Source organism: Pelobates fuscus, chromosome 12, assembly GCF_036172605.1.
Source record: "Pelobates fuscus isolate aPelFus1 chromosome 12, aPelFus1.pri, whole genome shotgun sequence".
Classification (NCBI taxonomy): Eukaryota; Metazoa; Chordata; class Amphibia; order Anura; family Pelobatidae; genus Pelobates; species Pelobates fuscus.
The window spans coordinates 8991690-9008346 of record NC_086328.1 but is presented as its reverse complement, the minus strand read 5'-3'; the positions used below and the strand labels follow the sequence as shown (position 1 = coordinate 9008346).

General features: G+C 40.3%; 1 protein-coding gene across 1 annotated transcript in view; it reads left to right on the top strand.

Moving 5' to 3' along the window:
• Positions 1-10031, top strand: part of MLYCD (malonyl-CoA decarboxylase) — a 37590-nt gene extending 27559 nt beyond the window's left edge. Inside the window, exon 5 of the mRNA XM_063437252.1 lies at positions 7529-10031. Within this exon, the coding sequence (XP_063293322.1) occupies positions 7529-8062 (534 nt within the window). The 3' untranslated portion in view covers positions 8063-10031. The remainder of the gene's footprint in view (positions 1-7528) is intronic.
• Positions 10032-16657: the final 6626 nt, after the last annotated feature.

The window sequence follows — 16657 nt, the reverse complement described above, 5'->3', positions numbered from 1 at the left end:
TCCATTGCAAACAGTGTATAAAAAACACTTTGTTGGTCTCTGTGTTTAGACTCCTTCAGAGCTTCCAAAGATGACGCTTCTTCGTTACTTGCCAAGTTTTTTTCCTGGCAAAAAGAGGAAAGTCTGTCTGCCGTACAATAATATACATTTCATGGCTAATCATTAATGCTTGGCTGACTGACAACTATCTCACCTTTTCGGCTAGCTGTCAACAATTCTTACAATGTACTTTCAATCCCTCCAGGAGAATCTTTCTACTCTGTGTTTCCATCAACACCTCTTTTAATAGAATCTCTTGTAAGCAGATTGCATGGTGGTGAGATCTGTACTCTAGCATCCAATAATCCTTTCCGGTTTGTATGTTCTTACGTTTTATATGTTGGATTCTTTCTGTTTAATGTTTTTTTTTTAAATGAAATTTAACAGAACTTGGTAAATAGTCACTGCTTGCTATATAAAGCAACCATCACCAATACAGTTACCAGTTTCATCTGCAGCGGGGGTTTATATGGTAGGTAGTAACTGGGTCTGTTTTAGTATAACTCCAATACCCATGATGCTTCAGGATCCAGGTAAGTTGTTGATCTAAAACAGCTGGAAAATCTACCTTCTGGCCAGGCCTGGTAATCTGTGTACAAAATGTAAATACAAGGGGAAGGCAAGCAGGACCCTTATGTAATGAAAAGATTACAAACCCTATGAAATTAGTATGGATTATCCTCACATTTATTTAAATCTGACTGAGGGAAAAACGGCAGTATTTGGCTGTTTTTAAATCCCATTTCGTAAAGGTGTAATGTTTTTTTTTTCCCCCAGTAAAGTCTGAGCACAATGTGTTTTGATCCATGTCTTCTGTGACAAGGTGTGTGGAGTCTCTTTAAAATCCTAAACGGTATCTTTACTCCACTCTGTAATGAGACGTGTCATCACTCAGCTAAACTTTGTGCACTCTGTTCGGCTGTTAATTTGTGTAATTACATCCTCTCCCTAGTTTGTATCAGCCTAATTAATTTGCATCCTCCATCAAGATAGGGAGAAAGGTGACTGCATAGATAATCCTTCGAGATCACTAATTGCTGCAGAGCCGAGGTTGCATTGTTAGAAAAATACGACTGGAGAGTCTCTAATAATAAAAAGTGCTCGCTTTTATTTTGGAAAGGGAGTCGTCATCATTGTCTACAAATATAGTCATAGAGAGCGGTGGGTGTAACTAGCACTGAGTTCTATTCTGCTTAGTATATGTTCCACTTTCAATGTATTTCTAATTAACACTCCTGTTTGTGGGGGCTTACAAATTCCCCAAATCAGTGATAGGCAGGAGGAATCATTTCTAGAGTCTGATTAGAGTTCCCATTTACTTCAGTGAGCATAGATTGTTTCAGCTGAACCCCGCTTTGAACTCAGCCAGGGTCTGTTACAGCTGATTGGGAAATCTGTCCCAGTTAACATTGTAGTTTACTTTATGCAGTTTGTTTTTGTTGTGTGTGTGTGTTGGGGTCAGGGGAGGGGGAAGGTTGTAGTATATCTGTGTGTTGGAGAGGCTTTATGTGGAACTGTGTGCATAAATGTCTCTCACACACACACAGACACCAATGCATAGTGCCAGGTGTACAGACACTGCCACTCACAACGCTACACACAAAACACACTTCTAAAGACATATACTGCTATACACACACTACTACACAGCAGGAGGGTGGCTTTCCTGGGAACCAGGTTGGCTAGACACAGTGGTACTTGTGCGGGCTGCGCGGATCCCCTTTGCTCTAACATCACTTCCTCCCAGCTCTATCCCTCACTGCGTGCTGCAATAATCTGTATTACTGCCACTGAGTTAGCACTAGCAGAAAATTAATGCAAATTTGTGGAATCTAGAGCAAAAGGCAGTCATTTGGTTTCACTTGGACTCATGTTGGACCAGCTGTGGGAATTTCCAATGATCTCCCCTGCCTGTTTGGGTATGGCAGCCTGCGGGCTAAGGGTTGTCCAAAGATTTACTGGAGACATGAAAACGATTCTCTTTTCCGTATATGGAGCTGTGTGTTGATTTAAGGAAACATTTGGCTTGTCGAGGAAAGAATCAGTGGAGCTCTGAGTTGGATGTACACCGAGTTTAGTGTTTGGATTTATAAAGAAGAAAATGGTATAGCAAATTAATTTCCTATGTCCTTAGGCACGTCAATTATTTATCTGATTTTATGTTGGAACAGAGAGGGTGAATTCTTCCCTATTGGGGGGAGGGGGGGGGGGTTAACTGTTTAAACTTTCTCAGAATAAGAGCTGCATTTCTGCTAACCAATTCTATGCTTTATGTACTTCTAAATAAATGAGTCAGATCAATTCAAAATGAAGTCACTGTTGGATATCTCCTTCCATGATGCTGATTCTAGAATTCATTTATATAAACATTTCTGCGTCTAGATGTTCTCTGATACACAGTGGATGTAGAGTTGACATTTAAAATCCTTTTATTAATCTGTAGATATTTGTTGTATGTTTTTTTTTTTATGAAGAGTGTGATAAGCTATTGTTCAATCCCCATTTTTCTCTAATGGTTTCTGAAAACAAATGTGCACGTTCAGGACGTGTTCTATCGTTGGTCCATACATTGTCTCTGGAACGGTCTATTCTCCTATGCGTGTTCCAAGCCGGTGTTGTGTGCGTGGTAGACTGTGTGTTGGCAGCCTCCCTCTTTTGCTTTGTACCAAGGAAACAGAAGGTGCAAAACATTTTGAAACTTTTTTTTTATTTTCTTCATAAAAATGGAAATTCAATTATCACTTCTAAAGGAGGAAGCATTAACTTTTTTTTTCCAAACCGTTAAGATATATTTTTAATGAAAAACTCATTTAAAACTGCTGTTTCTGCAGCTGCCAAACATGTAATTGATATAATCGTTGTCTATTTCGGGACGTAGTGTTTAGTTAAAGTTGTGTGAGTCAAACCTTGCTGACTGTACAAATTATCATTTGTGTTTCGTCTTCACATAGAGATTTGTCTGTATTGTCATGTTTAAATATATCTTCCCCTCTCCCACCTGCACCGTAAAGTGATCGTTTATGTAATTCATGTGTCTTCTTGGTTATTGGTGCTTTTTATGTTGTTTTTTTGTAGTTATATTTTACATTATTTAATTTATCATTATATACACCATATGGTTAGAATGGCATTTGTATAACAGAGCATTGTCGGTGAGAATCTATATGAAAGCAGGAGGGCTGAAATCGGCTGAACATGCATACATGATAAGGAGCTGCTGGGGCCAATCTATATAACATTACAATATACATAATCCAGCTCACTTGCTTATTCACTAAACAACGATTTCAAATCTCACAAATTGTAATCGTTTTATTTAAAAACACCTCACCTAGGCAAAAAATAATGGGGGTTTAGTTACATTATTTGATCATATATTGCATAAGCCTGCCATTATAGGCATCAGGCTGCTTGAGTAGGACCTGCCAAGAATGGGGTACACTGACTTTGTGGCAGACTTGTATGTGAATAAGCGAGTGTGCTGGATTGTGTATTTTGTTATATATATCTCACGCAGACCAGGAAGCAGAATGTAGAATATTGATAGTCTATGTGTCTATTGATTATGTATGGGTGTCTGGATTGACATAAGTAACAGATGGTATCAATAAGTCACAAGGCTTTCTTTGTCTGAGAACTCTGGAATGTGGATTGGTGGTCTTGTCCTTATACGGCTAGGTTTATATTCTGACGTCACTATCAGTGGTGTATCCTGGTTTTGTGCTGCCCTAGGCAGGACAAAACTCAGGCGCCCCCCCGTCCCCCCGCGCCACCCCCACCAAACCTTTCCCCCCGCCCCGCATTCTAAATACACACACACACACACTCGCTAACAGAAACACACAAACACTAACAGACACACTCACACTCACTAACAGACAAACAAACACACTCACTAACAGACACACACTCACTCACTAGCAGACACAAACTAGCAGACACACACACTCACTGACATACACACACACTCACAGGCAAACACACACTAACAGACACACACAGTCACACACTAACAGACACACACACACTAACAGACACAGACACACACACTCACAGACACAGACACTGACACACACAGACACTAACAGACACAGACACTGACACACACAGACACTAACAGACACACACACTGACACACACACACTAATAGACAGACACACACATTAACAGACACACACACTGACACACACTAACAGACACAGACACACTCACCCACCCACATTAACACATTTTTTTAACATTTATTTGTAACACTTTTTAAAAAAATTTTTAACACTTTTTAAAATTTATTTTTAACACATTTTTTTAAAAATTTTTTTAAATTTATTTGTAACACATTTTTTTTACATTTATTTTTAACACATTTTTTTTTTAATTTAACACCCCCCCCCCCCCCAGCCTCCTTACCTTTGGGAATGCTGGGGAGGGGGGTGTCTCTTCCTCCCTGGTGGTCCAGTGGCTGCTGGGCGATCGGGCGGCACTGCCTGGCGGGCGGCCGGCGAGGGAGCACTTCCCCTGAGCTGTCTGCTCAGCTCCCTCGCGCGCCTCACTCTGCGGCTGGCGAGGGAGCTGAGCAGACAGCTCAGGGGAAGTGCTCCCTCGCCGGCCGCCCGCCAGCCAGGCAGTGCCGCCCGATCGCCCAGCAGCCCGCCGGCATGTCTGTTAGCCGCAAGGCTAACAAGACATTTGCCTTGGGCATTTGGGGGCAGCTCTTTTTGCCGCCCCCTGGAAAATGCCGCCCAAGGCAAATGCCTTGTTTGCCTCGCGGCTAATACGCCCCTGGTCACTATGGTCATATCTATATAGTAACTGAACAAACGGACACGAGGCCTCTCTCTATCTTGGCTTTATTTCCTGTACAGCTATGTAACTATCCCTTCAGGAGTCCAGCAATTACCATCTGCTGTTGAACGTCCATTATCCTGTAACATCCTTTGTTATTCTTTTATGTATCAGTAACTAAGAATAAACCTGAAGAAACCATAAGTCACATTGTGTATTAGTACTTTTCAGTAATATAGACGTATGTTAATGTTGGGAGCCTTTAACCCAAGACATAAACATGAAATAATTTATTCCAATCAACCGGAAAAAGACACAGATGAAACCAGGATATTACACAGACTAATTTATTATACCTTTTAATCTTTCTATCTAGCTGGTATAATTTTCCTGAGCAGTTTTGTAAATTGCTGTTCTTCTGCATGAGATTTGTGTGTCGATGAAACATACAGGCCTGCAGATCGTCTATTTGGAAAACAATTAACCAAGAGGCAGCTTCTACTTACATCTAACACGTTGCTCTACAGCTGTGTTTATACCACAATCAGCCCGTACTGGCTGGCTAGGAATCTTAAGAGTTGTTGTTTGGATACAGGCTGAAGACTGCTTGTTTAGAAGCACTATCCAAAAGTCTGTTTACTCACACACCCTGACCTCGCAGCAGCAAACAACGTGTGCAAGGTATGTGGGTCAACAGAGGTGCAAGATTTGCAGAAATGTTTATTGTACATGTAACATGGCATGAACAAATACAAACAATGGTTGGAATTACAGCATAATGTCTCGGATATACTGTATGTTAGACAGCTTACTTGTGACAGTTAATCATGACTTTTAATAATCTCAACAGCTCACTGTTCGTGGTTTTATGGTTGATGGGAGATACAGTCAAACAGCATTAAAGGATCATTATAGGGTCAGGAACACAAACTTGTATTCCTGACCCTATAGTGTTAAAACCACCATCTAGCCCCCCGGCCCCTCATGCCTCCATAAATATAGCAAAATCTTACTGTATTTAAGCCAGAAGCTGTAGATCTGCATGCTGTTTGCCTAAACAAAAACAGCAGTCTGCTGACCTCATCAGAAGTGGTAGCCTGATCCAATAACAATGCTTCCCCATAGGATTGGCTGAGACTGACAAGGAGGCAATCAGGGGCAGAGCCAGCATGATTCAAACACAGCCCTGGCCAATCAGCATCTCCTCATAGAGATGAATTGAATCAGTGAATCTCTATGAGGAAAGTTCAGTGTCTGCATGCAGAGGGAGGAGATACTGAATGTTTTGATACATTTTAGGCAGCCATGACCCAGGAAGGATCTCTTAACAGCCATCTGAGGAGTGGCCAGTGAAGTTATCACTAGGATATAATATAAACAATGCATTTTCTCTGAAAAGACAGTGTATACAGCAAAAAGCCTGAAGGTAATGATTCTACACACCAGAACAAATTCAATAAGCTGTAGTTGTACTGTCCCTTTAAGGGGGACCAAAGCTTGTGTCACACAAAATCAACAATGTAATCATTTGAACACCGCCATTATCTCTGTGTCCGCCTGTCTATTTATTATATCAGTATGTCATGTTAGTTTAACAGAGAATGTAAGCAGAATCTTTAAGCTTGGACTTAACAATGAGTTATCAGGAGTACAAGAGTGCTTTGTATGGCTTCTTACAGTTACATGAAAATATTCATACAAAGGCTTTTAAACAATCTTTTGTTCTGGGAGATTGTTCTGGCAATACGACTTTATTAAGTAGAAAAAAAAATCTCAATATCAAACAAAAACCCAAATAGACAAAGTCACAAAAATAGAGGCAAACAATAATCCAATAGTACTATACCAAATAATCTTACAATCCCCAAGGCAGAAACACAAGTCACCAAATCCGCCCAACGTTTCGGCACAAACTGGTTGCTTTTATCAACAAGGTTTTTATTTGTTTTACATTTGTTGCTTTTTCCTACATCTTTATGTTGCAGCTTTGTATCAGCACATGCAGACGATGACAATGATATAGAGATAGATAAATACCCACATACCCACAATGCACTGCACATTATTACTGTAGGTGTAGTAGACCTTAGACCTTCTCCCACCGATGGCTGGGCTGTCATATCGGCAAATAAAATTCCATGTAAGAAGATAGTCTTGGAGAGAAATTATACGTAGACGCTGTATAGCTATCTACATATTCTATTAAATCTATTGGCTGATCTGCATCCATTTTGGCTTTAACAATAACTTCAAAAAGTTATTGTTTTACTCCTTCATGTCCTTATGATGAAGTCATTCATTGTGGTTGACTCATCCAGGTGCCAAGTGATTGATATAAGCTTTGGTATGGAGTGTTTGTGACTTTTTTGGGGAGTTTTCATAATTGATATTTTACTAGGAGAGAACATTGAGACAAAGCAGGGGCCGTAACAAACAGAAACCGCTAATCGAGAAACAAACAGCTACGGTGATCTCCTAATGAAAGGGAGAGAAGTGATAGTTCAGGGGTAGAAATAATGACTGGGGGTACGGGAGGCGCAGAGTACGGAGCATAACAAACCAGGAGGAGGGAGTAGAAGAAAAAAGTGAGGTAGAAATAAGAAAGGAGAAATAACTTTACAAAATCGTACTTTCTGAACATCTTCTTTTGAGTGAGATAAAAGAAAAGTAATGATTGTTTTTTGTTTTTTCTCTTTACATTTTCCAGGCAGAATTTCCTCAAATCACAGAGTTTTCAAGCTTGTCACCAATTCCTGGTTTTACCAAATGGTTGGTGGGAGTTCTGAGCTCCCAGAGTAAGGAATCTGGTAAGAATGAGCTTTTTTTGGAGTCAGAAAGCAAAGAGATTTCGGCCATTCTCGGAGGGCCGCTGTCAGAGTCCCTAAAACGCCTCTTCACTAGCAGTGAGTGGATGAGATCGGAAAGATTGGTCAACGCCCTGGAGGCGCCATTAATGAGACTATGTTCTTGGTACCTGTATGGAGAAAAGCACCGTGGTTTCGCCTTAAACCCAGTAGCGAACTTTCATCTGCAGAACGGCGCTGTAATGTGGCGTCTGAACTGGGCGGCAGACACAAGTCCACGTGGAGGAACCACCTCCTGCGGCATGATGGTCAATTATCGTTATTTCCTGGAAAACACAAGTGCCAATAGTGTTCGGTACTTAAGAACAAAACACATTGAGGCTTCTGATCAAGTACTGAATTTGGTATCTCAGTTCAAAAGGAACAGCAAATTGTAACTAGGCCTAGCTCACTGTACAAATGAGAGAAATCAAAAGACTTTTATATATGTTGTCTGTATAGTGGTATGTGTGCAAAGTATTCTTTGGGTGCATGCATTTAGAATTTCTGGCACTGACTGAGCCGCCTGTCTTAACAGAGTGACACTAAATATCTCTGCTGTTGTGATTGTACTTGATGACTATAAATGAGAAGATTTGAGGTATGACAAATCCTCCTCTGGAAGGATGCCATGCTACGGAATGATAATGCAGGTAATGAAGAAAAGGTGCTCTGTGCTCAGATCTGTAGCACCATCAGAGGGTTTGCTTTGTTTGTAACATGTATTGTCCATATTGTAACAATCCAGGGGTGTCTGTGGCCCTGTGGGACTCGGTGTTAGACAGCAGAAGGAAGCTTGGGCCACGAATCAGATGACTTCCCTTTGGCACATTGCATACACCACATATTCTACCAATACCTCAGTGGAATAAAATTTATAATAGTGTCACTTGATTCTGCCTTGTGCCTTCATTATGTCTAACTATAGATTCTTCGTTTACTTTTTTAGAATTCTGTAACTCTGACAGCTTTGCTTTAATGTCTGTCTCTTCTAAAATGTGTAACTAACACCGGCCCCCATCTCCATTGCTTTACTGTCAGACTAATGAACATAAACTACTATTTGTTGTGATCTCTTTAAACACATTTTAATCACTACCTCTGCCTGCCATAGTCTACGGAACTGGCCACACACAAAGTATGTAAATAGCACTATTTTATTTTTGTATAGTTTACATTTTAAAGGTTATCTTGCTGGGCTACAGTCCAATGAGAATTTACCTATATCCATCCGTCCATCTCTGGAGAACCTCCCTTCTCAAGTCTAAAGCATTTCACTAATTTCATCTGAATGTGTGTGTATATAATATAATCTCAATACACTTTAAAATCTGCGTTAAACTTCATTGTAATACAGCAAGGTGTATGAAACACACTTTGTATTTAATCACTACTTCCTTTAAGCACAGAATTTTCAGTTCAATATTGTCATGTTTTGGCTTGCGTTAGTCACTATAAACAAACACACAATTTCAAATAACCACACAGCCTGGGGTTGCATTTCAGGAAACCGTCTAAGTGCCAACACACCTTTGAAGCCTGAAATTAAACGTTCTCTCGTCAGATGTGTGTAAACCATCACTTTGAAACCTGCCACAATAAATATCGTATGGTAGTTCACATCAACTCGTTCAGATCAGCTACTCGTGTGGGGTTTGTGCGAAATTTCTTTTTTTGTTGTTTTTTTTAAAATTTACTTCTCACTTTTTAATTTAGTTTGGAGAAAAAGCCAGTAGACATTTTATCCTTTTTTTTTATTTTTTTATTGCCGACACTGTGTATATTTGAAGTTCAAATGATCGGAATATGAAGAGTTGATCGTGAAAGCACGCTTGCTAGTCAGTCAGCTCTAAACATAAAGAGACTGATATACTCTGCTTTGTATTACAGCAGAATCAATATGGCGCCTTCTGAGCATATGATCAAACGTACATCAGTTCTTTGTGATATATCCACAAACACCAATCAGTAGATAAACTTCTCCAGGATGAAAGGAAGCCGATAAATTATTGTTTCTGCCTCCTGCATTACAATCAAAGACCGGCTAAAACGTTTGTGTTGTTCTACAGAAGTTTGATGTATTCCCTTTTGTCTTCACTATGGAATTGTTGATACTGCAAGATTCACCCTGTATGTACAAAGTTACTTGTATCAAGAGAATGTGTTTTTTTTTTTTTTTGTCATACAGAGCAAGTTTGTCGGGGTCAGAGAGTGCCAGCAGTTATATTTGTGCATTTAATGTTTCTAATAGTTTTAGAGATTTCAAACTTGTAGATATGTTTTCATTTATCTCTGTTTTCAGCCATCTTTCGCTGTGTTCTTATCGTTTTGTTTCTTTGTAACGACGTACATCCGGGGTATGTGTAAAAAAAAAAACCCTGGCATGTGATTTATAGTACAGAGTCCCTGCCATGTGTGGGGGTTTTATGTACACAATGTACGGAATACTCTTCGCTTATCAAATGTACATGGTTTTGTTTATAAATCAAATAAATTAACTGTTCAGATTTAAAGCGTTCAGTTCTCTTTTTGGATAGGGATTGGGATAGAAAGTGGATATTAAAGCTTGCATCAGCTGTTTTACACATAATGAAATGTCCTATCGTGTAGCTTAAACAGAGCTTTTCTCAGCTTTAAATCATGTTGTGGGATAGAGATTGTTATACTTTGATTAATGTACAGGTTTTGGTATAGGAAGGTAACCTTTCCCTACTGTCCCAATCTCCTAGCTATAAGGTTATGGTGTAAGGAGTGTAACAAAAATATACACCAACACGCAGGATTCAACTAAACAGAAGACAACACAGAGGGGAGATACGTCTACCGGACCTTAGAGTGGCCGGACTCGACGTATATAGGAGAAGTACAGAGTCAGGAGCGATCCGAGGTCAAGGGCACAAAGAGGCAGCGTAAACTAGGACTAGCCGGGGTCTGGTACACAGTAAACAGCCGGCAAACAGAACAGATAAGGATAAAGAGATAACGTAGTCAGAAAACAAAGCCAAGGTCAAGTACGAAGGAACACAACAGAACACAACAAGCGCTAAAGGGAACTGAAACAGAAACCACGATAGGGCAAGGAACTAAGGGAAAGAGGTGAGTATATATATCTTAACATCTATTTTGATTGGTCCCTGTCACATCGGGGCCGCGTTTGGCTTGAACAGAGGACCCTGGGCGGCCCCTGGAAAGGGTATGTACCGCTACAAGGAGGTCCCCTGTCTCCCAGCACACAGTGTATTATAACTGCAGCTATAAGGTTATGGTGTAAGGAGGTCCCCTGTCCCTGTCTTGTAATCAGATGTATCTATGCACTAATTTAGTTTAATTATCTCTCTCTATTTATCCTATTAATATGCAGAGTACAGCCGTGCAGCTGTGATTCCAGATTATCCATCTAGTCGCTGGAACTGGTTAATCTGCAGTGTTGAGATGTAATACTTCTTTTTTTCTATCACACAGGTGCCTGCAGTCAAAGCGGGGGGAAAAAAAATATATAGAAAGAAACTGGATTTGATTAATGGTAGTCTTTTAGCATTGACACAATAGACACAGTAAAATTGCTGAACAGGGATATCCATCCCTTCGCCGCGGGGTTATTTGAGGATTTGCCTAGCAATGTTCTAAACACATTCCTAAATCAACTTTACTGATCCTGCTGCATGTGCAAGAGCGAGTCCGATCAGAGAGAGGGAAGGCAGGGACTCCTGTGTGGCCTGAATTGTGCATTTGTTAAGTCACCACTTTTCACTGTTTAGTAAATACTCCACTCTGACATCGACACATTAAGGGCCATTCTGTTCTTGTTAAGAGTCTGGAGAGGAAACATCCATCAAACACAGGCACACGCATTACGAATTGGAGGAGCTGGGACCCCGGGGCCCATGAAGCTGGAATGACACCACGATTGACAGCAAGTATTGGGGCTTAGTTAAAACATAATCTGAATAGAAATATCCAAGGATATGCAGTCATAAGGCCAAGACTAACAAAACGCAGGATACAGGAGGTCCGAAAACAACTGCAGGTTTCGTGTGGAAATTTAAAGTTTACTATATAGACATATATACAATAGAGAAAATGGAACCACTATGGGGCTGTTTCAAGGATGGGACATAGGGAAGAGATATATTGCCATAGATCTATCTTTTTATATATTGAAACAAACAGTCCATTATTTATACACCCCCCCCCCCCCCCCCAGGAGTATTATGCACACACTCCCTATTTCGGCATTACCAGCTTGCCTCCCCTGTCACTCCTACATAGAGGTGATGTAAGCTGGGGTTTAGGTCTAGTGCCCTAAAGCAAGCTCACATCAATTTTTACAATGTCTTGGCTATTAGCCCTCCCATGTTTAAAAGAAAGCTGAGACAGTGGTGAGGTATGAAGATTGAAAAGGCTGGAGAGCTGCGTGTTTAACATTCTCCATAGAATGCATCCTATCATTTTCACTAGGATTTGGAACCAGCTTGTCCCCTTTACCGCTGCCTCCATGGGAGACATGATTAATTCACTACTGACATGCAGTTGGATTTCTGGCAAACTGGCATCATTACAATATGTGTTACAAAGCTGAATATCATGTTTACCGTCTGGCAAAGTGCAATCAAGGCACACAACATGAAAACCCTATTAATGGTCATATTACAGAAAGGTAATGCTTCCCAGTCATGGTTTAACATTCTTCATTGACCAATAGCTCAGTAGAATATTAGTGATCACTAAGGTTCCATCTTCCAGACATGGAGGCCAAAAGGGAGAGTTTTAGCGATGGTAAGATTCTGCCTTCTGACAGCACTATCACTGAGGTCAACGTCATATGCAGCGTCACGCTGCTTCAAACACAAACCACAAGATTGCACCTGAAAAGGGCTGTAAATGGTACGGAAAATATACTATATCTACTGATTAACCATGATGGGCAAAATATGGGCATCTGCGGTCTTCACTCCAAAAATAGTGCAATGGAGTATTGAATCCATTCTTTTACCAGGCAGCTATTAAGCTTTAGTTCCCAATTAGGTGTGCTGCCTTTTTGGACCTGGCAACAAATGCTATTTTCCCTTTGACTTGCTACACAGTGAATTTTTCTTTTATAAATCTAAAAGCAGTAATTTCTTTATTAATATTACCATGTGTCCAACTAAATTATCCATTTAGCCTGATTTCTTTGCACCTTTTGTGGGAAGCCATGCGTTTCATCAGATTTTCTCCTCTTCCTGGAACCCGGTCTCCCCCTTGCCTGCTTGCACAGGGTATGGAAGCTGCCAGTTACCTAGATTACAGCGCTGTAGGACTCTGGCGTCTTGCTGGCACACTCAGCCCCTTGCTGAGGCTTCCCGGCTGCTGTATTTCAGAAGAGACTTGAGTTCACAACAGTGAAGTTCCATCCTTTGAGAATCATCTGTAACATCTCAAATGGAATGCCATCATTCTTTGATGGTTTGTTGTACATATTGATAGAACACACTGTGATTGGGCCTTAGCTTTGCAGCTATGCTTTTTGTACAGGAAGACAGGAACAGCTCAGTTTTCCTCCTTCTTTTCCACAATGTAGAAGAATGATAGATTTTTTTTTTTTTTTTTTACTATTACAGCCCATAATTGTGAAGGTGTCATTGTGTCCACATTATCTTCATGCCAGCAAACATTTTCAGAGACAAGAACCCTGCTATTCAACTTGCTTCCCTCGTCTGGGGTGACTGCCGTTCTTTTCCAGTTGAATATCTGGTGGTTTTATTGGCCGTACAATGCTGACAATACATCTTAGAAAATGCCATAGAGCACGTGCCTTGAAGGACATGATCCTCATCTTCAAAGAAGACTCCAAATTGAAAGACTGATAGCGACTATTGTGTCTCCTACGGTGTTATTTTTATCAACTGGTGGCATTCGTCCCAAAGATTGTATTTTCCAAGTGTTTGATGACACAAATACAGATATGCCACGTGTGACACATGTTAGAACTTGGATTTGTTTCTCTTTCTTTATCTTGGAGATCAATGCAATCTTCAACCTTCAAGGCTGAAGAATCCCTGCTGTCGGTATTGTGCCGTACAATGCTCTAATTCCCAGGGATGGCCTGGTGGTCAAATACGGATGTCACTCTAACTGTGAAGAGATACAGTGTGTATCACTGAGGGGGTTAGCCTGGGACCTCTAATTAATAAACAATATAGCAAAACCTGTACTTATCCGGATGAAATTTTTGTGGTTAGTCGTAAATCATCATTTTAAATCGAATCTTTTTTTCTTTTCTTTATCCTGAGTATATACATCCTTATGCAGCCTGTTCCAGCTTGGGTTAAATCATATTCAGCAAATAGTAAAGTTTGTTTGTAGACTAGACACTGACGACACATACAAGGTATAATAAACACCTAAACAATGTTTTCTTTCGGGACACTGGAGTTCATGAATTCAACAGGTAAGAACATTGAACAAGTAAACTTACGGGGGGCTGGAAGCAGCAAATGCACTTTTGTGCGAGTCCTTCAGACCCTTGCTCATAGTCCATCTTGGCCCCTACGGTCTGCCGGAGACCTACGTCTAACCTCTGTTTGTACTCCTACCTCTGATACTCACCTTAAAGACTTCTCTAGGGCTGCACCGTTCCTATGGAATGCCCTTCCCCTCTCTGTTAGACTTTCACCCAATCTCTACTCCTTCAAAAAATCTTTGAAAACTCACTTCTTTAGGAAAGGATATCAATTAAACTGTGAGCAGCTTTCCCTCCCGCACCCTGATTCCACTCCTGAAACTGTCATCAAAACAAAATACTAAGCCTTCAATGAATACTATCCTAGCCACCTACTTCTCTATCCTACCCTTACCTTTTGTGTCACTATACCCCACTCCCTCTGTTCCTGTGTGTCCAACTCGTCTGGTCACAAATACGTGTCTGCTAGTCCATCCATTGTACAGCGCTACTGAACTTGTTGGCGTTTTATAAATAATAACAATAAAGGGATTGCGATATGCTTTTTGGGGTAATTTTTAAGTTGTGTGCCCCAAAGAGTGACAACAACATTAAAGTCCACAAGGACAGAGGTATCAAATTATGACTGTCTTGACATATCCAGGACTGTTGGTGAGTTTGTTATACTGAAATAGACTTTTTAAAAGAACAGTGAATTTTACTTAACTTACCTACTGGGAGCTGTAGGAAAAACCATCTAGACTGATATTGCAAAACAACTCCAAACATGTCCGCACAATGCTGAATATGGATAATGGGGGTTTGTAGTTAAGCAGATGGAGTGCTGCTTTTGGCTGAACATGTGCTGCCGGCTTCGTTGTATGATTAAATGGGCAGTGATTTCATTACAGAAGCAAGGTGCCAGAGGAGTGTATTGAGAGTGTGTTCCCATGTGCACCTACCTGCTCTGAGTGGCCACATGTGTGCCTGTAGCACATTGCACAGAATTCCGGAGCTCACATGTGTGTGCATGACATGACATCCGACGACACAGACATAGTGCTACACGTACCTTTATTGCACTCCTCTTCAATGATGCTCGCTGTCAGAGGCAGCCCCTCTTTATAGTTGATTGGCAGATGTTTTATTCCCCAAGTAAAGGTTGAATATCTAATTCAGATAGCAGACGTGTGTGAGTATGGCTAACTGGGGCCTGGAATTAACATTTATGGATGAGCTTTACAAATATATTTTTCATAAACTCTTAAAATTCTGGAACATATGTTGTATTTTTTTTTTTTAAAGTATGATTTATAATTTGAAAGATTTTTTTAAAAAGTTTATCAAAACTATTTTTAATAATTTGGCTTCAATGGCTCGATCTCAGTTCACAGGCATGGCCCTCTTTACCTTTAGTATTGGTCTGTGTATATTGTACTGTTTCCCCTCCCCATTTGTACATGGCTGCAGAATATGTTGGCACTTTACATATGCCAGTTATAAATAATACATTTTATAAAGCTTATCCAGCAATATTACATTGAGGTCTATGTGTGTCTCTAGTGAAAATGTTGTTTGACTTCTCCTAAATTCTAATGACTGAAGAATGTATTAATGAAACAAAACCCTCTCGATCCATGTGTTTGGAGTGAAATGGATGCCCTTATAAGTCAGAACCGGTAACATTGACAGTAGCCTTCCCACGAAGCGGGGCTACCTGCTGAAAGTCGATGATCAACCGTAGCTTGATGGATCCCAGCAGAATCTGTCATTTCACCGCAGTATCCAGCGATATCCAGATGTTTTATTTCAGATGATGCTGGGTGGCCAATCATTGTAGACAGGACCTCCCTGTGCAACCCCAGGAAACACACAACCTTCGAAGAGTCTCTGCCAATCACTTATCCCGCACCAGCGCATAGCACCTCTGAGGTTAATATAATTAAAGAAGAAGACAAGAGACAATACAACTAAATCGCATTCGACAAACCTGAGAACCAAAAAAATAAAAACACTTCAAAGCTCGTCAACCATTTCACTCCGCTCTACGTCAGTTAAATTTTGTAGCTCTCCGTTTTGCAGCATTTACGGTTTCTTTAAAACATGTGATTGGTGAACTGGTTGGTTTTAAACAAAAATTAAAGTTGATTCTTCGCAGGATTTGAGAGTTTTAGAAGTGTCTAAATTTCCACTTCAAAAGTTTTCCCTTCTCAGAAATATATTTTAGTTTTGTAGTATCGCAATCAATGGAGGAACATGAGACTGATGACATCCATTAAAAGAATTCAATTAGTTTGATACAATTGAGTTCCGATTGAGGGGTTCTTTAAAAATTCCAAGAAGAGGTGTATTGCTTCCACACAAAGTGAGGTTATAACAAAAGATTAACGTCTTCTCAGTCAATCAAAGGCTTTTAAGATTGATTATTTTCTATAAGATCATAATTACATGAATCCTTCCTCATTCTGTGCAATGTCTGTCATCGGGTAAGGTACGGAGGAGAATGCTACACTGTATATTGTCCTTGGCGAGTACTAAACATCTCTGGTTTTCTGTACCCGATCTTAATATA